The sequence below is a fragment of the Camelina sativa genome, chromosome 19 (genome assembly GCF_000633955.1).
Source record: "Camelina sativa cultivar DH55 chromosome 19, Cs, whole genome shotgun sequence".
Lineage (NCBI taxonomy): Eukaryota > Viridiplantae > Streptophyta > Magnoliopsida > Brassicales > Brassicaceae > Camelina > Camelina sativa.
The window spans coordinates 3414139-3435939 of record NC_025703.1 but is presented as its reverse complement, the minus strand read 5'-3'; the positions used below and the strand labels follow the sequence as shown (position 1 = coordinate 3435939).

At 33.0% G+C, this 21801-nt stretch overlaps 6 protein-coding genes and 1 pseudogene across 9 annotated transcripts; 4 read left to right on the top strand and 3 right to left on the bottom strand.

Moving 5' to 3' along the window:
- On the bottom strand, positions 720–2660 carry LOC104764520 (methyl-CpG-binding domain protein 4-like protein). Its single transcript, XM_019240750.1, has 2 exons — positions 1492–2660; positions 720–1163 (listed from the first exon to the last, which is right to left on the bottom strand). Exons 1-2 carry the CDS (start codon positions 2464–2466, stop codon positions 852–854), a joined length of 1287 nt encoding a protein of 428 aa, XP_019096295.1. The 5' UTR covers positions 2467–2660; the 3' UTR covers positions 720–851.
- On the top strand, positions 6055–7418 carry LOC104767376 (eukaryotic translation initiation factor 2 subunit beta-like). The gene is made up of 5 exons (XM_010491412.1): positions 6055–6227; positions 6344–6489; positions 6610–6695; positions 7142–7226; positions 7378–7418. The coding sequence occupies exons 1-5, from the start codon at positions 6055–6057 to the stop codon at positions 7416–7418; spliced, it is 531 nt and encodes a 176-aa protein (XP_010489714.1).
- LOC104767375 lies at positions 8237–8799 on the top strand (annotated as a pseudogene).
- Positions 10768–11900, top strand: LOC104764519 (reactive oxygen species modulator 1-like). Its single transcript, XM_010488066.2, has 3 exons — positions 10768–10995; positions 11148–11185; positions 11575–11900. The coding sequence occupies exons 1-3, from the start codon at positions 10923–10925 to the stop codon at positions 11686–11688; spliced, it is 225 nt and encodes a 74-aa protein (XP_010486368.1). The 5' UTR covers positions 10768–10922; the 3' UTR covers positions 11689–11900.
- LOC104764518 (uncharacterized protein At1g04910-like) lies at positions 11954–14315 on the bottom strand. Its single transcript, XM_010488065.1, has 6 exons — positions 13509–14315; positions 13257–13425; positions 13074–13163; positions 12717–13000; positions 12374–12632; positions 11954–12273 (listed from the first exon to the last, which is right to left on the bottom strand). The coding sequence occupies exons 1-6, from the start codon at positions 14210–14212 to the stop codon at positions 12043–12045; spliced, it is 1737 nt and encodes a 578-aa protein (XP_010486367.1). The 5' UTR covers positions 14213–14315; the 3' UTR covers positions 11954–12042.
- LOC104764517 (growth hormone-regulated TBC protein 1-A-like) lies at positions 16197–19456 on the top strand. Of its 4 annotated transcripts, none has more exons than XM_010488062.2 (9): positions 16197–16369; positions 16627–16704; positions 16802–17451; positions 17971–18087; positions 18167–18345; positions 18464–18557; positions 18648–18725; positions 18821–18922; positions 19011–19456. In XM_010488062.2, exons 3-9 carry the CDS (start codon positions 16960–16962, stop codon positions 19149–19151), a joined length of 1203 nt encoding a protein of 400 aa, XP_010486364.1. In that variant the 5' UTR covers positions 16197–16369; positions 16627–16704; positions 16802–16959; the 3' UTR covers positions 19152–19456. The 4 variants fall into 4 exon arrangements, with proteins under 4 accessions (XP_010486364.1, XP_010486366.1, XP_010486363.1 ...); XM_010488064.2 differs by having other exon boundaries at positions 16799–17451; XM_010488061.2 differs by having other exon boundaries at positions 16197–16392.
- On the bottom strand, positions 19884–21795 carry LOC104764516 (rho GDP-dissociation inhibitor 1). Its single transcript, XM_010488059.1, has 5 exons — positions 21313–21795; positions 21148–21214; positions 20572–20790; positions 20346–20470; positions 19884–20253 (listed from the first exon to the last, which is right to left on the bottom strand). The coding sequence occupies exons 1-5, from the start codon at positions 21550–21552 to the stop codon at positions 20176–20178; spliced, it is 729 nt and encodes a 242-aa protein (XP_010486361.1). The 5' UTR covers positions 21553–21795; the 3' UTR covers positions 19884–20175.

Below are 21801 nucleotides of genomic sequence, written 5' to 3'. Positions count from 1 at the left end.
AAAAAAGAGGATTTTCGATTTTGTGATTTTCAATTTTGTGCAAATATTGTAGTTGACACGTCATTATAACAAATTATCACAACATTTTTCCTTTTTCCCTTACCAAACAACCTTATTAAAATCTCTTAAATTTAGAAACACATATTAATACACAGGTTTAATGCAAGTAAAAGAAAAATAACACATCGATTAAAGTTGTGATTGCCTCTGCAAATAAACCAATAAAATGCATTGGTTTGGTACATTTGTTTACCAATACATATTGAACTTATTTTTAGTTTTGGATTTGGCTCATAAACAGTAGTAGTAGTTGCCTCATCATTGTCATTCTTTGAATTAGTATATTATATCGTCACTTGGTGCCCAATCTATAACTAAAAAAACAAAACTTAATTTTGAATATAATAATAAGAACTGAGAATCCGACCAAAAAATATATTCCCTCCATTTCAAAATATCATATATTTTATAGAAATTTTTTATTTTATAATATAGGATGTTTTCAAGTTTCTATGCAACTTTTAGATTAATTTACTATTTTATATTATGTAGTATTGTTTCTAATTGGCTGAACTTGTTAAAAATAAAGACTTCTTAATCTGCTTGCTTTAGTTAAAACATCCTATATTTTGAAACGGAGGGAATATTAAAAACTGAGAAAGTCGTATAGCTTTTCACCCTCAACTAACTCATGCCTCCATCTTAGGTGTTCGACAATATTAAACACAAAGCTGATACCAAAAGGTCCAAAACACATTACAATATATAAGATATACAAACTAGTTAGTACTATAAGATAATATTTCATTTACAGCTTTTAAATATATACTTGTACGGTTGTACCTTACCAGTCATAATTTATACCGAATCCTGAGGAATTCCCAGTAATAGTTTAGCATATGGTCATTAGGCTTCACCCGATCCCAATTCCCGTTACAGAATATCGCATACGCATCCGCTGCATACTTTCCAACGCCATGCAATTGAGTGACATGAGTCCAGCTCTCTTGAAGATACTCCAGAGATAACCGTTGAATCATTTTGGCTCTCTTCTTTTGTAATCCAAGAGGTTTTATCAGACTCTCTATCTCCTTTTCTTCAACTTTTGTTGCAGCCTTTGCATCAGGACATAAAGCGAACAAGTCTGATATCACTCCCCGCGTCTGCAATCACCTTTTAAAACAAATTCACTGACCAACCACACAAAGCTTTTTCTTCCACCAAATTCAATAAGACCAAGCAACACATTTCATGGTTAATCAATTACTCATCAAACCAAACGGTTAAATTGGAAAACTTTAAGCCCACAGAGGTTTAACTTCTTACTTCCTAACAAACTTTGGAATACTCTCAAGAATGATTACATGTGCTGATTGCCGTCAAGGGTTGAGAAGGTATGCAACAAGAAATGTCAACACCAAACACATCCACTTAAACTAATTAGTGTATCTAACTTCAGCAAAAAACAAGGAGAGAGGAATGAGAACAAACCTGAGCACCAGATGTCTTGTTGAGAAGCATACATATAACTAGCACCCGCCATGGATCATGCCAATGATCTTCTTGAAGTAGATTACATGGAGATGGTGGAGGCACCCATGTGTTATCCAGCGTTTTCCGAAGGTATGCCTCATCGGTCTTCTGAGAAAGCGAGAGTAAAGGACTCACAACCGGAGTTTTCCTCACCCTTCTTGATTTCTCATTTTTTGATTCATTGACTTGAATTCCATTTCCATCCGCAGGCACAACATCATGGAAATATCTTGAAACTTTCACAACCTTAAAATACTTACGCAAATCTCTTGGCTGTTCTAAATCAGCTGACGCCTGGAAATAACGCGAAACTCTTCGAACCTTAGCTTGAAGTTTGCTGCTTTCTCTCCTACTTCCACTTTGAGATGAAACAATGTCAGAATCACATTGTGAAATACCTGATGCCTGAAAGTATGGAGAAACTCTTGGAACTTTAGCTTGAACTTTCCTGCATCCTTTCCTACAACTTCTTCTACTTTGAGAGCAAACACTACGAGAATCACACCCTACTTTGGACTGTTGTGAAACAGTAGATCCCTGGAAGTATGGAGAAACTCTTCTTACTTGAAGATGAGATTCAGAAACAGTGTCATCATCAACCATTTGAGGAGAAACAAGATCACTAGTAGTTTCACTTTCAAAGTCATCCCTTTTCATACTCCTCACACCCTTATAAGCGAACCCAAGAAACAAATCATCCAAATTTCTTCTACATGGGACAAAGCTATCGCTCTTATTATCCTTGTCGAGGCAACAAACATCATCACGATGACATTGAAAAGGCAAATTACTTGAACCATGTCTAGTTTCAGACTCATCAATGCAACCCAAATCTCGAATGATATCATCATCCTCCTCCTTAAATAAACCAATCGAGTGATTCTCATCCCTTACCTCAATAGTAGCGGAGTCGGGTCTCCGACGAGTCATCATCACTGAACTATCATCGTCCCTTCCAAGTCTTCGACATCACCTTCGCGTATACGTATAAATTACTGGAGGAACCATCTCAATTTTACAAATATAATCTCCTCAATCTCTTCAAGGAACCAAAACAGAGCATCCCAATCTCTCTTCTTCGCCGATACTTTTTTGTCTGTAAATTACCCTTTTTCGCCATTGGTGTGTGTAAAATTAGAAGTATTTTTTGGTCAATTACATTAAATTGCGCCATTAATAAATAAAAAAATTTGGGTGGAAACAAAAATTAATTAAGCTTTTTTATTTTATTTTATTTTATATAGAGATTTGTTAATTTATATAATAATAACAATTCGAATAAATGCGACCAACAGTTGCATTTTTTCAATTGTACCTTTTGGATATTTTCTGAAAAGTCGTGATGGATCATTGAAACGGTTATTTATGAAAAATTACTACTGTTCACTGTAAATTTGTGTTGATTGGAACATTTGTATCTTTTGAAATCTATATATATTTATCTGTTTGAACTGTTTTCATTTTTTTTGTCATGACGCAAAACTATATAATAATAACAATCATAATAAATGCGACCAACAGTTGCGTTTATTTAATCGTACCTTTTGGATATTTTCTGAATAGTCGTGATGGATCATTGAAACGGTTATTTATGAAAAGTTACAACTGTTCACTGTAAAGTTGTGTTGATTGGAACATTCGTATTTTTTAAAATCTATATATATTTGTTTGTTTGAACTGTTTTCATTTTTTTGCCATGACACAAAATCAACTAAAATTTCAATCTCAACGGATTATACATTTTTCTAAATTATTTTCTAGCATTCATTCTTTTAAAAGTCAAGAAATTCCTCTAATTCTTGATTTAACAAAAGATTTTTGGAATGAAGAATTTAATTTACATCTTTTATTTAATTTTANTTTAATTTAAAATATAAAAGTTTAATGAAAATACCTATAGTGTTTTTCCAAGAGTTAGATGGATTACATAGTGAGTTTTTGGATTTGACTTTTCAATATGGTAACAATCCGAATAAATGCCACCAAATGTTGTGTTTTTCAATCGTACCTTTTGGATGATCTTCCAAAAAATATGTAGAAAATTTAAATTATGTGTTTAACAAAAATTTGTGATTGTTCATTGTAACGGTTTTTTTTGTAAAGTTGCAACTGTTCATTGTAGAGCTGTGTCTATTCGAATATTCATATCTTTTGAAATCTATATATTTGTCTGTTTAACTGTTTTTATTTTTTTTGCCATGACACAAAATAATATAAAATTTCAATCTCAACGGTTTTTACAGATCTCTAGATTACTCTCTAGCATTCATTCTTTTAAAAGTAAGAAATTCCTCCTATTCTTGATTTAACAAAAGATTTTTGGAATGATGAATAATTTACAACTTTTAGTTAATTTTATATTAAAAATAATGAAAATACCTATATATAATAGCAATTCGAATAAATGCCACCAAAATTGTGTTTTTTCAATCGTACTTTTTGGATAATTTTCCAAAAAAATCTGTAGAAAATTTAAATTGTGTGTTTTACACAAAGTTGTGATTGTTCATTGTAACGGTTTTTTGTAAAGTTGCAACTGTTCATTGTAGAGTTGTGTCTATTCGAATATTTGTATCTTTTGAAATTTATATATATTTGTCTGTTTGAACTGTTTTCATTTTTTTTGCCATGACACCAAGTAATATAAAATTTCAATCTCAACGGTTTTTATAGCTCTCTAAATTATTCTCTAGCATTCATTCTTTTGAAAGTAAAGAGATTCCTCCAATTCTTGATTTAACAAAAGATTTTTGGAATGATGAATCTAATTTACAATTTTTAGTTTATTTTATACCTAGAGTCTTTTTCAAAGAGTTAAATGGATTATACAATAAGCTTTTGGATTTGACTTTTGAATATGGTAATAAAAATGTCTTCTATTTAAAAGCAGTTTATATGAGTTTGTAAGTATAATCAAGTGCATACACAACAATTGCAATTTTTTGTAGTACCTTATCGTAAAAAAAATGTTTTTATTTGTTTTTTTTTTAATTTCAAACGGTTGTATCTGTTCATTGTAGAGTTGTGTCTTTTCACTCTTTTTTATTTATATTTTTTCATCACAACTTTTTGCTTTAATAGGTGTGTCTATTTAAATAGTCATGCTTTTTGAACTCTCTTTATATTTGTCTCTTCATCACTAACTAACAAGTTCGTTAAAACAAATTTTTCATTTTATGTTGAGTCTAGATAATTGAATATATTCTATAATCTAACTAAAATTTTAGAAATGATTATAGCAATAGAGAAATTTTATACAACTTAATATTGAATTTACAGTTGTGTCTATTTATCTAAATTTTCTGTTAAAAAAATATTTTAAGATTTAAAAATAATGATAACAATCTGAATAAGTAAGAACAACAGTTGAGACTTTTCGTAGTACTTTTTTGTAAAAAAATTGGTTTTATTTGTTCTTTTTAAAAAACTCAAACATTTGTATTTGTCCATTGTAGAGTTGTGTCTTTTCACTATATTTTCTTCATATTTTTTCATCACAACTTTTCTTTCTAATAGGTGTGTCTATTTAAATAGTCATATATTTTGAACTCTCTCTATATTTGTCTCTTCATCAATAACTAACAAAACATTGTTGTTGAAACGATTTTTTCTTTTTATGTTAAATCTAAATAATTTGAATATTAATATCTAATATTCAATGTTATTCTATAATCTAACTAAATTTTTAGAAATGATTATAGTAATATAGAAATTTAATAAAACTTAATATAGAATTTACAGCTGTATCTATTTATCATCATTTTTCGTTAAAAACTATTTTAACATTTAAAATTTATTTTATTTTGTTCTTAAGAGTTGTGTATTTTAATTTTAATTTTCCATTGATACTGTTTCACTCATTATTAAATATATTTATAATTATAATTAATTAATAGAAAATTACATTACGCATTATAACCATTAGTTCAATATTCTCAGTAAGGATCACTTCGTCATAATGATTTTTTTTTTGTTGTAGCTCTTTACCATAATTCTTCATAATAATATCTTATATTTATAATACTTTAAACAATATGTTTTGCAAAGTTGTGTTTATTCTACATAATATTTTTTGTTATAAGTTTTCATTTTGATGATTGTGTTTTTAGTAACAGTTTATGTATTCAAACTATTCTATTACATTCAAATAATTTCATAATGTATATTTTTAAATTTTAAATTTTAAATTCAAATAATTTTATAATGTATATTTTTAAATTTTAAATTTAAATTTTTTTTTTCTAAAATACTTCCGCCGCGACATCACGGGGTCTGAGTCCTAGTTTTTATAAAGAAATAGAAATAATTAGAGTTGAAAAACAAAAAGCAATTCACAGCCTCGTTTTATCCCTCCTGCGGTTTCGTTACCAAAGGTAATTTGAGTGAATTTTTTATAAATGTTTCACGACTTTAGAGTTTACTCTGAATTACTCGGAGTCCATCTTCTTCTTTTTTTTTGTTGATATATATTTATAATTATCTGATTTGGTTTTTTTAATGCTTTTCCTGGCTGCAGTAATCATGGCTGATGGAAGTTATAAATTACAGATACTTCGTAGGGTCTTTAATATTCTGCGTGAGAATAGTCCGGAGCTTGTTGGATTTTCGCTTCTTACAGTTATAATGCAACCACAAGTTCTTCTTGAAGGGACAAAGAAGACAATCTTTGTCAATTTTATGGACTATTGCAAGACGTATGAACAAAGTCTCATATAGTACTTCTGTACTTTTGTACTTTTTGGAACCATTTGTTATACCAGAACGTAGTGGTTTTTGATGTAATTGTATTTGGAATGCTTAACTTTTTCAGGATGCGTCGACAACCAGCTCATGTTAGGGCTTTCTTACTTGCTGAGTTGGGTACTACTAGTGATACACCTGATGCGCAGCAAAGGTTGGTTGTTAGGGGGAGATTTACATCCAACAACTTTGAAGGGCTTTTACGGCGATATGTCTGTAAGTAACATATCCTTTAATATACCGATATCAAGGTTTGGATAGAATAATGTCAATTATGGAGTAACGACATCCTTTTGTTGATTTCTTGAAGTGATTCCTAGTTGCGGTTATTTTCAGGTGGATACGTCATGTGCTTTGATTGCAAAAGCACAAACACAACTTTCTCCAGGGAGGTTCGTCTCTTCTTTGTGAGATGTGAACAGGTAAAAAAAACTCTACCCAATTAGTTTCTCTTGCCTTGGACACATTTCTGTTTATGGTTTCTTCCTAACTGAATATATAAGAAAACCGCTTCTCATAGCTACGTCACTTCTATGATTTCATGATGGAGAAATGGTCCTGAATAGGTGTTGCTCTTCTACACCTAATTCAGGATTTTGCCTACATTTTCTGATTAATATATATTACGCAGTTAGGGTGATACAAAACTAATTTGGAGGCCTACTTGATTGCATCATCTTAATGTGATGCTGAAATCTTTGCCTACACTGCCTTATAAAAAGCTCCTTTGGTTGAGCAAGAGAATTAATAATTACCGTCTGAATACTAATCAAGAATTATCTAGTTTTGGTTTTGCTATTCTGAAATCTCTGTACCTATCTATATTCTATATTCAACAAATATGAACGGATGGGGTTTGTTTTGGCAGTGTGGATCAGAACGATGTGCGCCACAAATCCGCATGAACAGAAGGTATCTTGGTCGCAGGAAGACTGGATATATTGGTAGCTCAAGTGAGTAGAGAGAGTAGCCTCTCTTTGTGTAATTACTAAAGAACATGTTATGGAGTTGGTGAGGTCACGCTTCTCTTCTTCTTATTCTCTATCTTGCTAGTGGCATTGACTTGTCTTTGAGTATGCTGAAGAATGTTATTCTCTAACACAGGTTTAGTAATGAAAGGAAAAGAAAAGGAAGACACAGATTAAAGTTGTGATTGCCTGTGAAAATAAGTCAAGAAAAATGCATTAAGTTGTGCTTGGTTTACCCTTAAATATTGAACTTATTGTCATGAGTTCATAGTTTTGGCTCATAGCGATAGTTGCCTCATCATTGACATTCTTTGAAGTATTATATCGTGACTTGGTGCCCAATCTAACTAAGAACAAACTTAATTTTGAATATAAAAAGAACTGAGAAAGTCGCATTGCTGAACTATCATCGTCCCTTTCAAGTCTCCGATCTCTTCTTCGTTGATAAGTACACTATTGGAGGAACCATCTCAATTTACAAATAAAGTCACGGCAATCTCTTAAGGAACTGAAACAGAGCACCCATCTCTCTTCTTAGCCCTTTCTTTTGTCTGTACATTATACACTCTTTTTTTCCCGTCCTGTGTAAGTAAATTAAACGGGTTTTTTTGGGTCAATTATGTTTTTGTTTTATGAATTAAATTGCAGCCTAAACATAAAAATTAGGGATTTTTTTATTTTATAAAAGTGAAAACAAAAAATATAGGGTTAGGAAAACGCAATCAAGAAAACAAAAAGCTTCACAACCTCTTCGCTTGAGTTACCAATCGGGTGCTGTTTCGTTACCAAAAAGGTTTGAGTTGATTTTCAAAAATTTCCGTTCTATTGTTAAAGATTATAATTGTAGTTTTAGACCCGGAATAAAAATGACTACTTATTGTGTTTTAGGTAACGGAGTGACGGAGTCCATCTTCTCTTTTTTTTAGATGTTCATACCAATTTTGTTGATATTTATAATATTGATTTGGTTTCTTAATGCTTTCTTGGCAGTAATCATGGCTGATGAACCTAATGTGATCAAGGAAGAAGTGAAGGATGAGCAAGATGTAAGTTTGGTTCTCTACTTTGTTTGTCTATATGAGATCCGTGATTCCTATATTTGATAGATATTGCTTTGGAGGATTATTTATTTCCTTAAGTGACAAATGCTTCCTTCCAAAGTTATTTGATTTCTACTTGTTTTTATCTGATTGTGAGTTACATGTACAGATTCTTCGTAAGGTCTTTAATATTCTGCGTGAAAATAGTACGGAGCTTGTTGGAGTTTGGCTTCTTACAGTTATAAGGCCACCACAAATTCTTCTTGAAGGGACAGACAAAACAGTCTTTGTCAACTTTATGGACTATTGCAAGACTTATGAACACAAAGTCCCATAGTAATTTTTGATCGATGTTTGTATTTGGAATATTTTACCACCGTTAAAACATTTTCAGGATGCATCGTCAACCAGATCATGTTAGAGCTTTCTTGTGTGCTGACATGAGAGCTAGGGGTACAATAGATATGCAGCAAAGGTTGGTCGTTAATAGGAGAATTAAACCCAAGCGATTTAATTAAAAGAGACATGTGTGTTTTTTTTTCCAAGAACTAGCAATTTTCTGAAAAAAATTAAAATCAATGACATTAATTTAATTTAATTCAATAAATGACATTATTGAAGGAATATGATTCTCTTAATATAAAATTTTAGTTTGCTCAATCCTCTATTTAATAAAACTTAAGTACACAACATTTTTTTGTAGACTATATAATATATATATTTATGATTTTTTTGTTATAAACTTGTGACATAGCTACATAGGTATATCATAATATACGGGTTAGTCTGATTTTTGGTAAATAAAGATAGTATGGATTTAGTTAATTATAGTAACATATAAATCAATTATAGGTAACATTTAAAAGATAAGGAAATCTCTCAACCTGATTAAAACAAAAATATGTGATTCTTCTTTCACATTTATTTTATTTTATATTTAAATTATTTAATTTTTTTATGATTTATGATTTTAGGTAACATTTAAAAAATAATAAAATTTATGTTTTTTTCTGCATATGATGTAATTTATTTTTTTTAAAACAGACATATATTACAAAATGTCCTACATCACCTAAGAAAACTAGGCAAAGATTCAAAGTCTAATTAATAAAAAAGAGACCAAAATGATTATGAATACAAATGAACAGAAACCTTGATTTATCAGGCATTGAATTTAAAATTTTTATGCATTTTATTATGGTTATTTATTTTAAAGAATTTCAACTTTTAATAATTTTAAAAATTCAAATGTATAACTTTTAAAAAAATTTTAAAGATTATTAATATTTCAATTATTAAAACATTTATCTTTTTATAAAATGTTTAAGATATGAATAATATTTGAACTTCATAAGAAGTTCAAATATTATAAGTATTTCAATTTCTAAAATAATAAAATTTATTCAAACATTTTAAATTTTAATAATATATACGAATTAAAATATCACAGGACGAGTTATATGGTAGGACATGTTAGAGTTGATATTAATAGAAAATTAAAATGTCATTAATTCGGTGCTACACGGATAAAATATCATCTCATTATTTTGTGAACTTTTTAAAAGCTTTAAAGATTATTAATATTTCAATTATTAAAACATTTAATTTTTATAACTGTTTAAGATACTAATAATATTTAAACTTTATAAGAAGTTCAAATATTATAAGTAGTTCAATTTCTATAAAAAAAGAAACTTTATTAAAATATTTTAAATTTTAAAAATATATTTAGATTTTTATGAAGTTTTTTTTGTGGTGTACAACGAATTAAAATATCACACGTCGGTTATATGGCTAGACATGTTTGAGTAGATATTAATAGAAACTTAAAATGTCATTAATTCGGTGCTACATGGATAAAATATTATCTCATTATTTTGTTAACAATATGAATATTAGATTAATAGACGTATCTAATTAAATCAATTAATTAATATTGTAACAAAATAATTAATATGCGGTATAGTGTAGGTTAAGTCATATAATTAACAATCAAAATACAATATATAATTTTAAAAACTAAACAAATCAAATAAAATTAGCAAACATAAATTAATATTTGGATCAAATAACTTAAACTGCAGTGTACCGCGAGTCAAAATCTAGATCTGCTAGAATAGATCTTATAAAATAGATGTTATTTTCATAAGTTATATTCAACATATGATTTCATGGCATAGTGTTTGAGCAAAAAAAAATTAAAACATATAAAACAATCATATATATAATACTTTAAATAAAATAAATGTTAATCCGTGCTCTAGCACGGATCCAATTCTAATTTTATAGTATATTGTATATTTTTTCATAAATGTTATGGCCAGATTTTATTCTTAAACAAAACAATTAATGCAGGGTGTAGTAAGTTAAATATAATATACCATTGGGTAAATAAACCAATGACGTCTTCCACAAATTTGGTTCGAATTCGGTTAAGCCCGGTTTAGGAACAAGTCGGTGTTGTGGCCTTGTTCTTGTAGCGAAAGGCAAAATCGATCCACTCTGCAAGCAAAAAATAAAAACTCTTCCAAAGTCAAAACCTTTATAAAGCGGCGGCGAGGGCAACCGCAATATTAATATTCCGACAGAGAAGAAGAAAGACACAGCAAACGAATTGTCTCTCCAAACAAAAACAAAAAAGATGGCGAAAGACAGCTGTTTGGCCCGAATCACTGCCGGAGTTGCCGTTGGTGGCGCAGTTGGTGGCGCTGTAGGTAAGCTTTTCTTTTTCGATTTCCTTTACATTCTGGGAATAAAAACCCTAAACCCTAAATTACAATCTAAAATCCGCCTTCGATTCTATGAGAATTTGGGTACGAATATTTTTGGTGTGAAGATGATATTGAACTTGTTTCGTTGTGTTCAGGTGCTGTCTATGGAACTTACGAGGCGATTAGATTCAAGGTAAAGCTTTGTAATTTCGGGTTTTTGTTATAAAAATCATATCTTTCTCAGTCTTCTGCTTTGTTTGCCTTCACTTTTGAGCATTGAATTAATTTGACTTGTGCATCTATGTCACCGTTTTGGATAACTTTTAATCAATTGTTTCTGTGATAACGCCTCAGTTATGTTTACTTGTGAGTTTGTTAGCAAGATCAATATGAAAGTTTTAGCGCTTTAAGTTAGATATGAAAGATGTCTAGAGTAGAGATTGTTCTTGTTGTCACTATATGCGTAAACGGTTGTGATCACAATCTCAATAGAAACTTGTGGATCGACATTAACTGTTTAAAATTCATATCTCGTTACTGCTTGATGATGATCATTTGTTTCTTTTTCTTCTTTTCCTGCAGGTTCCTGGGCTTATGAAGATAAGATACATTGGGCAAACTACCATTGGCAGTGCAGCAATTTTTGGGCTTTTTCTAGGTGCCGGCAGTTTGATACATTGTGGAAAAGGCTACTGATTCCCCCCCCCCCTTACATTTGTTTAGCTCTAGAAGCTTTTAAGTTTGTGTCTCTCTCATAGTTTCCTGGTGAAAGATTGGATTCTTTTTTGAAAATATTGAGTTTTTATTTTATTTTGTTGAATAAGTATTGGATGAATCAACTTATATATTTCTGCCGCTCTCTGTGAATTTTCATCTCTCTTGGTTTGATCAGAAACAGCTTCTTATTCTTTTGGCCTAAGATTATTTCGTTGATGAAAATATCTTGTTTCAAGCAGTTTGGTTTAGAAACTGGAGCAAAAAGAGTATATTATACCTTTATCAAAGATAATCTTTGTTTTTGACCATATGTGCAAAAAAAAAAAGGAAGCTTTAAATAGTAGAGGTGGTTTGTTTGCACATACACTCAGGAACAGGATACTTTGTAACATCTCTCCCAGCTTTGCTTACCCTTAGTTCTGGCTGTCCTAGAGATTGTCTGTGTAATTTCTTTATCATCTTCTCAAACTCTGTTTTACTCATTGATGTGTTCACAAAGTATGGGAGCATATGCCTTTTGTTTGGTGTTATAATCTTTTTGTGTCCTTCATAAGCCCTGTGCCCCTGAAAGATTAATTTAGCACTCTTTAGTCTTTACCTTAAGATTGCGTAACTGCATACTAGAAATCGACTTTTGAACCATCTGAGACCTAAGAATGTGTACCTGAATCGCATGGCCCATGTTCCCTCCATGAGATGCCATAAACACATCACTCTCTTTGCACACTATATAGTCGATTGCTGCCATTATCGAAGCTCGTTTTGCAAAAGGTTTGAGTTCAAGTGGCAATGCAATATCGTATTTGTTGTAGAGATGTGGGAATTCGCTTGTTAACGGTTTCAAAGCTTCCTTTCCGCCAAGCGGTTCCCCTCCCGCCCAATAGATCCTCGCATCTCTCGGTGCTCCAAGTGCTCTAAGCAGCCTGAAATCGACCAATATAATTGAAAACCAACTTCTCTCTCAGCACATAAAACCTTGTAAGAAAACCATTAGGTCACTCGTTTACCTTGTTACCTCCTTGGCATTTAATGGACAGAGACCAGCGAGTTTCCTCTCATTAGATGTCATCCTAGATTTGGCTGTTAAGAGCTCAGGCCGCTTAATCCTTTCTATGTTAACAATCTCATCATACTTTGAGCTCAAACCAGAAAGGCATCCTGTTCTAACCCACACATCTTTCTCCATTCGAAGATGCAGCGCAATGTAAGGCCCTTTGCTCCTCATCCTCTCTGCAAGCTTCTTCCCCATCTCCATGACCCGTGGCGAAAACTTTAGTGCTTCAAATGCTACCTGCAACACATTTCTTGTTCAAATGTGAAAGAACAAAAACAAACTTTTTTTAGCTTCCAAGTTAGAAACATACCTTACAACGGAGCTTCTGGAGATCAGTGGGCAAGTCTTTAGACAATCTTGAATCTAATCTCCTTAAAAGCAGAACTCCGTCCCTATTGAACTGCAGGATATAAGTATAACAAAGACCATTGAACATTGTTTCTCATTTTTTCATCACTAAATGATCCAAGAGGGATGTTGTATATGATCTTACACGCTTTAGATAGTGAGAACGGATCCATTGAGGGGAGGCGTTAAAGGGCATACCACCTTCTTCTGATGGTCTAGTCATTATTTTACTTGCGGGCAGCAACGAAACAATCTTCACATCATTTGCTAAAACACTCTTGAACTGCTCTAAATCAAATATATCTGAAAACTCACTGCAAAAAAAAAAAACATTCAGAATGACGGATGAACACAAAAATGAACATTTCTGATGATCCATTATGATATTACTGTTTACCTCTCGTCACCCCAAATGAGATTGATTTGCAATATTGGTACAACAAGAGCAGCACCTAGAATCCTCGCAATCACAACCGCATCAACAATCTGAATCTTCTGCTGATTCAACCCACCAGAGACAACCACCATCAGATACTTTCTCCTCTCTCTAGCAATCTTCTTACTCTCTCTGCTGTATCCAATGCTGAAGTCTAAGCATGGCTTGTAACCTAATCCATCAGGCTGTTTCCAGAACTCATTCTTATCACCATGTCCATTTCCATCAGAGGTGATCAAATGGGATCGATCACCACCAAAGGTTTCATTTTTCTCCAAACCCGTATCCAAAGATCGATCCTTAGCGTTTGAAATCTCAGTCTGAGTAGCGTTTGATCTGCTATACGCAAAACCTAGATGGGATTTAGGAGATACATTAGAATCCGAGCTTTGAAGTTGACTTTCGTGATCGCCGAAACCAAAAGGAGAAAGACAAAGACTGAGTCTTAATGATATCCCTAAAACAGTAAGTAAGAAGATAGATAAAGCCCAGAGCTTTGGGTTTCTGAGATTGAAGAGTTTGATTGTTGTGTTCTTCTTCTTTGAAGATTTGTTATCGAGAAAAGAGTGTAAGGACGATGAAGAAACAGAGTTTATGATCTGAGCTGGGACTGAAATGTAGCAAACTTGCTTCTTACTACTGCTTCTCGTCTTCCATGTTCCCATCACAACTCTAAACAGACGAGATGGGAGCTTTCGGTTACGGCGGGAACATAGAAGGATCGATTTTGTTACAAAACAGAGGACTGTGTTGTAGTAGTATAGTATTCTTTTGGGGTAGCTTCGTTTCCAAGAAGATTCTCATATGTTATTTTTAAAAAAAAATTGGTGGTATTATACTATTATTCAATAATCGAACATTAGTTGGAGAAGATCTGTATTTTTGGTATTTTTTTTTTTTGGGTCAATTTTCAAAAAAAATGCACCCAACAAGGCAACAACTTTTAAAACTATATCAAACTGACTAAATAATTGAACAAAATGTTTAGAAAGGGACATATTAATCTATATAATATAAGGTTATCAATTGAGACGACCTTATCTTAGTGTATCTTTTATATATCAGAAATTTGTTTCGTTAACGTAGGTAAGAAAAACTTATTATACTTTTTAAAAATGTGTTATGTGAACTATTGAAAAAAAATTATACATCAAATATGATATATAAGTTTATGTAGCAATAAAGTTAGCATATCATTTTTTGTATCCATCGTATGTTAAATCTTTGTTGATTAAAAAATAAAATTGGTTAATGCTTTTAGAGATTTTATAAATGCTTTAAAAATTAACATTATATTTACTAAAAAAAAAATCTTTCTAAAATGAAAATTTTTTGCGTCTAAAATAATAATTTTGGCTGTGGAAAATTGGTTATCTCAAATTGGTTGATTAAAGGTTTTGCTTTTGCTTGCTTGCAGTAGTAAACTAGATGAAACAAATGAGCTGGGCTAATATAAGATGTGACAGGCCCAAGATTGAGCTGATTGTGATCCAGCTGAAAAAGAAGTTATTAGTTTGAGAGATACTGGTGATTATCGCATTATTGATTTTTTTTTATTTTTTTTTAGTTGTGGTGAGGTTGTCTTACATGTTTGTTGTTACCGACGAAACTAACTCATCCCAAATTCCCACCTATGTATTTATTTTAATTCATTGCATAATAATGAGCTAGCTTCTCTTCCCGTTGTGGGGATGCATTTTTTTAAAGTTTCTCATAAACTAACGAACAAGATCGTATCTAAAATTTTGTAGATGTATCCAATAGTGTTTGTTACGAAATTATGTATATATACATTAAGGAGAGTAGGAGACTTTGCATATGGTTCAAGATACAAAATATACATATACATATTGTATAGATAGAACGATTTGGGAGGGGATAAACAAAGGTTAGTAGAGAGACTTAGAGTAATGAAGGTAAGTGGAGTCGTGGACTCACGTACATCTCAAGCAAATCTGATTAATAAAATCAATCAAAATATGGGAATGGGATACCATATTGTTCTCAGATGAATCTATATATTACAATGTATCGTAGAAAAGTGTACATGTCTTAATCATATGAACATCAGCTAATACTAAATAAATATAACATAGGCTATATATGGCACTTCAGCACGTTTTCGCCTTCTTTAAGTTTTTAAACTTTTTTCAAAGCATGGCTTAATTCTAAAGAATTGGATGGAATGGAATCATATTTTATACCGAATACACACAAAAATATTTGTAATTTTCATCTATTACTGATGAATTGTTAACTGGAAATTTTTAAAAATTTTAAAATCCAGTGTCAATTGCTTTATCTCGCAATTTAGATGATGATAGAAACATCAAGAAAATGAGATATTTAATCGTCTAGGCGAATGACACATAAGTCCTCAGAAAAGAACAGAGAGCCATAATAAGCCAATCAATCAACCAAATTACGCACAACGTTCACGGATATATTAGTCATTTAACAGATGAAATTAAAAAAAAAATCTTTGNGGGGGGGGGGGGGGGGCATAAACAAAATGATTCAAAAGTTAAACCTGCGTCATTAGTATTATTATTAACCCTCCTACTAAATGAAATCCAAGTTCGTTTTCAAAATCATAATGTTTCATTAAATTATAAATAAAATAACCCCAAAAAGAAATCAAAGGCTCTTGATTCAACGCTCTATCTAAAAAGGAACACATCTTTCCTTCCTTCACCTAGCGATAATAATATATACATCATCTATCTCTCTTCCAAAATTCCAACTTTCATAATTCTTCTTTCTGCTTCTTGTTCGACACCAACACCCCGAGAGACGCGGGGATTCCAATTCAACGCTCCTCTGTAATTTTTTTCGTTTTCTTTCAGTTAATATACTTTTCCCTTTAAAGTTGTTTTATTTCTCTCTCTTTTCTTTTTTTCCATTTTTAGTGTCTTTTGTTCTCACGAGCGAGAGAAAGAGAAAGAAAAAGAGAAAGAGAGAGATCATCTGTTCTTGCCTTCTTCTTCTTCTTGTTTCTGGAAATTTCTATAATCTTTTTTATTAAACAAAAGAAGCTGTAATCTTTTTTTTTTTTTACTGTGTGTGTGTGTGCGCGTAGGGGGAGAGAAGATTAGGTGTTTCAAAAGAGAGGTGATAACGTTTGCAGAACGTGACAAACAAATTATAATATTGAAAGGTATCTATCAGATTTTGATATGATTCTTTTTATAACATCTCTCTCTTTCTTTTTTTTCTTTTTTAATTTCGTTTTTTTTTTTGGTTCTCTATAGCAGCAGCAGCAGCCTACAAAACCTTTTATAAAATTTTAATTGACGGTGTCCATGTTTCCGTATTCGTCCTTGGTCTGAATTTGACGGAACCCACAAAAAAAAATCTGAACTTTCAGACAATATTGTAAAAAAAAAGGAATCGAATTTGGTCCGGAGGGAGGATGTTTGGGATCCAAAGCAGACGTGATTTAACAATGGAACTCCAATCTCAGATTCCGATTCTCCGTCCGAGCATCCACGCCAGACGAGCCAACATCGTCGTCAAGTTCCAGGATTTGTACGGCTTCACCGTCGAAGGAAATGTCGACGACGTCAACGTTTTGAACGAGGTCAGGGAGAAAGTGAGGAACCAAGGACGTGTTTGGTGGGCTCTTGAAGCTAGCAAAGGAGCTAATTGGTACCTTCAGCCTGAGATTCTCTTGATCGGAGACGGCATCGCTTTGAAAACGTCTCTCAAGATCTCTACTTTGACGAATGCGATTACTTTGAAGAGGTTGATTAGGAAAGGGATCCCTCCTGTGCTGAGGCCTAAGGTTTGGTTTTCTCTTTCTGGTGCTGCTAAGAAGAAGTCCACCGTCCCTGATAGTTATTATAGTGATTTGACTAAGGCCGTTGATGGCAAGGTCACCCCTGCCACCAGGCAGATTGATCATGTGAGTTTCATTTTTTTTTTATCCAAAGTTTCGATTTTTAAGCAATTTTAGGATTGAATTTGACTGATCCTTTGTGTCAAGGATTGGTGTAGATCTGTTGTTGATTCTTGTGCTCTGTTGGCAACTACTTTTGCAAAACCTTTCTCTTTTACTACTGTTGTATGATGGTTATAGGAGGCTGCTTCATATGTTTGTTGTGTTTTTTTGCATCCCCTGGATCTTAATTGTGCCTCTCAGATTGTATTTTGAGTAATTGTAGGATTGATGTTAGCTGCAGGAAACCAACTATTGCGTGGTTTCGTTTCTAAATTTTTACATTGATCCTTTGTTTTAGGATTGTTATAGATCCGTTGTTAATTCTTGTGTTCAAGCAATTTCTAGCAGAGTCTTTCTTCTGCGTTGGTTGATTGTCATTCGAGATTATATGTTATGAATGTTGATTTTTATTGTCTTATACTGCAACTTCCTTTTCGGATCTTCTCATCATTTTCATTTGACATTGTGTCTCTACTCTTGCAGGATCTGCCACGTACTTTTCCAGGCCATCCATGGTTGGATACTCCAGAGGGTCATGCTGCTCTAAGACGTGTGCTTGTTGGCTATTCCTTTCGCGATTCTGATGTTGGCTATTGTCAGGTACACACTTATCCTTCCCATATCCATTTGCGTTATTCAATAGAATTTTTGGTCTTAATCAATTTCGTTATTGGTCCAGGGACTAAACTATGTTGCAGCATTACTATTACTTGTCATGAAGACAGAAGAAGACGCATTCTGGATGCTAGCTGTCCTTTTGGAAAACGTATTAGTTCGTGACTGCTACACAACAAACTTGTCTGGATGCCATGTTGAGCAGCGGGTTTTCAAAGATCTGCTTGCTCAAAAATGTCCTCGGTAACTCTCTCTAGCTTTCTTGGTTCTCTTGGTCACTGAGCTTCATCAGTTTATCAAATTCTGGCTTTATCTTGTTCTTCGATCACGAAATTGACTCGTTAACGTTACATGTTTGCAGAATAGCTAGTCATCTTGAAGATATGGGCTTTGATGTTTCCCTCGTAGCCACCGAATGGTTTCTATGCCTCTTCTCTAAAAGCCTTCCTTCAGAGGTTCTTAAAAACGAAGCCTTTTGTCAAATTATGTGTCTTTTAAGATTACTTTTTCTTATGTTATACAGCAAACTTTGGTTTGGTTTGCAGACAACTCTAAGGGTGTGGGATGTACTTTTCTATGAAGGAGCAAAGGTTCTATTCCATGCAGCTTTAGCAATATTCAAGGTTCTTCTTTCTCTTCCTCTGATCAGCCTTTTTCGTAAATTATTAATCCTCCGACACAGGTGAGTCTCATCTCGTGAATCTCTCTTCATTCGCAGATGAAAGAGAACGAGCTTCTTATGACCCACCAGGTCGGTGATGTAATCAACATATTACAGACAACTTCACATCAGCTTTTTGACCCGGATGAATTATTAACGGTAAGCCAAGCCTGCCCTAGTCCGAACACCGAGTTTTATGTATATATAAGATTCATAATCCGTAGTATCAATATCAACACATTTTTAGGTGGCATTTGAGAAAATTGGATCGATGACTACCAACACCATATCAAAGCAGAGGAAGAAGCAGGAACCAGCAGTGCTGGCAGAACTTGACCAGAGACTTAGGAGGCTCAACTCTCTTAAAGAAAGTGGTAAGAGCACATAAACAAAAGAACTGTTGGGAGAAGGTGAGCCAAAAGGTGTAAACGAGGGAGTCCCCAACAATGGTTTTATTTACCCCTCTTGATGGTTTCTCTCTTTTTCTTTCTCTAAGTATATATATAAATAGGATTTTTTTTTTAATTTTATTTCGAGAGTAAAACATAACCAAGATCCATTTCTGAGATGGTAAATGTCAAGTTTCTTCACATTCCAAGAGGTGTTACTTTGCCCTCTTGCTTTTATTTACCCCTCTTTGACATAATCAATTGTGATCTTCATGTTTTAATATGATCCATGTTTTGGTTTGTAGTATGAATTTGTCAAACTGTTCTTCTCAATACTATTTTTTCGAAATAACAAGTCGTATCGTAAAGCAGATGGATAATGATATGTGGATAAGAACTTGGCATCATATTGATATACTAAAATAAAAGAAATTACGAACGTATAATTTCCACAATCTAATTTAAATTAATCAAAGCCCAATAATAAATCAAACAAAATGCACACAACTAGGCCAATTGCATCAGAGGATTTATATTGGTGGTAATGTTTAAACGAGGCGATTAGAACTTGGAAGTATGAAAAGAAACCTGATGATGTGGTGGTAAGAAGAAGCGGTCAATAATAGTTTGCTTCTCTTTAAAGGCATATAAAAGAAACGAGATGCATTTCCTGTGAAGCAAAACCTTTTTTTTTTGTAACTTTCAGCTTTGACTGAGAATCATTATACATCTCAGGTTCTAACACAATCATATCATCAAACATATGTAAAGTGGAAGGAGAAACAGAGTTGAGAACAAACACAGACATACTGATTTCCAACGACATTAATGGACACACAAAAAAAAAAAAATCAAGATCAAAGATGAAGGAAGTAAATGCCGCCGTTCTTGTTCTACGATGATCAGAAAAAACGATTTCACATTTATATGTTCAACGAAAAAACGGTAGATAGGGAGTGAAACAAACACAACTTTCTTCTACTGACAACACATCTCAGGAGGCAACTCGCGTTCCACGAAATATCAAACCGCAGGCCATTCTTTACGGATGTCAAAGCTGTAGTTGATCTCCAAGTAGCACTTATTATCATCATCAAGAAACTGAAACAAGATTTTCCAAGTAAATTTAAAAAACAACACCAAAGAAGAGAATATCACAGAGTTAGATGATGAAGGTCTTAATCTAATCATACCTTAGTTCTAGCAGAATATGATCCTCGAGCAAACATGCCAGAAGGAGTGGTCTCTTCTGGCATCACGTGGTTGTATGGCTCCGACTGAGGACTAAAGGTTCCAAGCATTTCCTTTGTTCTGTCCACTGAAACCATTGAAAAGGAATTGGATCACATTGTCTCTAACTAAACCATTGAGAATCAATTTAAAAAAAAAAAAAAAAACTTGTCAGTAGTATTGTTTTACCTTTAACACCGGTCTTCCAAACTGTATTGGTGTACCTAAGACCAGAAACAATATTGTTGTTAACTTGAAATGTGAATTTGAGGTTGTACTTGCTCCCTTCTTTCAAAGTAAACCACATGCCCTTTGGATTTCCATTCTCCGGAACCAACAGAACAATATCGGGTTTTCCGGGAGACAAGATGGCAAGGCTAAGAATCCTCACTTCCGGATCAAGAGTCTCTGCATATCAAGAGAGGGATTATAATAAGTGACAAATTCATCAATGTAATACACATTTCTCCAATCTTAACTTGACGTTATGTACAAAACACTCAGAAAAAAATGCAGTCAAGCAAGGACATGAACAAAGATGATGAAAAACTGAAATCCACACCAGTTTCCGGAATCATATGCAGGAAGATTGTATCTATTTGAAGGTAAACAAAGACCAAACAGATCCAAATTATTCACATAAATCACAGAGAGATGACAAACAAAACAAGCAGCATCATCTAACAAGGGTCTCATCAAATGTGGCCATATAATATTTCAAGATCATAAATTTAACATTGTTTAAAAATGAAGAGGAGGCCTAACCTCCAATGTTGGTGACATCAACACTTCCAAGAAGCTGTTCCTTCCATTTCCTCAGACTCTCATCATCCTACAAGAACTCAGATTCAACAAAGCATTAATTTTTTTTTTTGACAATGTAGTTTAAAATTACAAACCAGAAAAAGAAAGAGAAAAAGAAGAAGAAACCTTATCCTTCTCGAGATGTTCTTTGATAGTGTACTGAGGACCCAATTGTAATTTGGAATCCTCGTCTTCTTCTTCCTCGGTAGCACAAAGAGAAGCTTCGCTCATCTGTCTTCCCAAAGATCCAACAGCCTCGTCGTCGGTTCTGGAGGTGTTTTCATCATCTCCACCTTCCTTGTTGTTGTTGTTGTTGTTCTTGTTGTCGTCCAACCCCATGTCCCTGGCTCCAGATACCAAAGACATCAATCAGCTCCGCACCCCCTAAGCCCTCTCAAAAAGATTTGAGTTTTGGCACACAAAACAAGAAAAAAAAAAAAAAGGTCTCGTCTTTAGGAGGAGGAAGGGGGAAATGCAAATGAAAATGAAAAGTGGAAATTTTTTAGGGATTTTGGTTTTGGGTAACGGCAAAGAAGAGATGGAGTCATGTGGTGATCCGAGTTATATGAGAGAGAGAATGAGAGAGATCGTGAGGGTCACTAACGAGACGAGAGA

Coding starts and splice junctions, on each gene's coding strand:
- LOC104764520 (XM_019240750.1), bottom strand. CDS start 2,466: ATGATGACTCGTCGGAGACCCGACTCCGCTACTATTGAGGTAAGGGAT. Junction 1,164..1,491: donor ACAAGACATCTGGTGCTCAG/GTTTGTTCTCAT, acceptor AGGTGATTGCAG/ACGCGGGGAGTGATATCAGA.
- LOC104767376 (XM_010491412.1), top strand. CDS start 6,055: ATGGCTGATGGAAGTTATAAATTACAGATACTTCGTAGGGTCTTTAAT. Junction 6,228..6,343: donor TTTATGGACTATTGCAAGAC/GTATGAACAAAG, acceptor TAACTTTTTCAG/GATGCGTCGACAACCAGCTC. Junction 7,227..7,377: donor TGGATATATTGGTAGCTCAA/GTGAGTAGAGAG, acceptor TCTCTAACACAG/GTTTAGTAATGAAAGGAAAA.
- LOC104764519 (XM_010488066.2), top strand. CDS start 10,923: ATGGCGAAAGACAGCTGTTTGGCCCGAATCACTGCCGGAGTTGCCGTT. Junction 10,996..11,147: donor CGCAGTTGGTGGCGCTGTAG/GTAAGCTTTTCT, acceptor CGTTGTGTTCAG/GTGCTGTCTATGGAACTTAC. Junction 11,186..11,574: donor ACGAGGCGATTAGATTCAAG/GTAAAGCTTTGT, acceptor CTTTTCCTGCAG/GTTCCTGGGCTTATGAAGAT.
- LOC104764518 (XM_010488065.1), bottom strand. CDS start 14,212: ATGGGAACATGGAAGACGAGAAGCAGTAGTAAGAAGCAAGTTTGCTAC. Junction 13,164..13,256: donor GTTCTCACTATCTAAAGCGT/GTAAGATCATAT, acceptor TATATCCTGCAG/TTCAATAGGGACGGAGTTCT. Junction 12,633..12,716: donor AATGCCAAGGAGGTAACAAG/GTAAACGAGTGA, acceptor GGTCGATTTCAG/GCTGCTTAGAGCACTTGGAG.
- LOC104764517 (XM_010488062.2), top strand. CDS start 16,960: ATGTTTGGGATCCAAAGCAGACGTGATTTAACAATGGAACTCCAATCT. Junction 17,452..17,970: donor CCACCAGGCAGATTGATCAT/GTGAGTTTCATT, acceptor CTACTCTTGCAG/GATCTGCCACGTACTTTTCC. Junction 18,346..18,463: donor CTTGCTCAAAAATGTCCTCG/GTAACTCTCTCT, acceptor ACATGTTTGCAG/AATAGCTAGTCATCTTGAAG.
- LOC104764516 (XM_010488059.1), bottom strand. CDS start 21,552: ATGTCTTTGGTATCTGGAGCCAGGGACATGGGGTTGGACGACAACAAG. Junction 20,791..21,147: donor TGATGTCACCAACATTGGAG/GTTAGGCCTCCT, acceptor CTTGATATGCAG/AGACTCTTGATCCGGAAGTG. Junction 20,254..20,345: donor CATATTCTGCTAGAACTAAG/GTATGATTAGAT, acceptor ATCTTGTTTCAG/TTTCTTGATGATGATAATAA.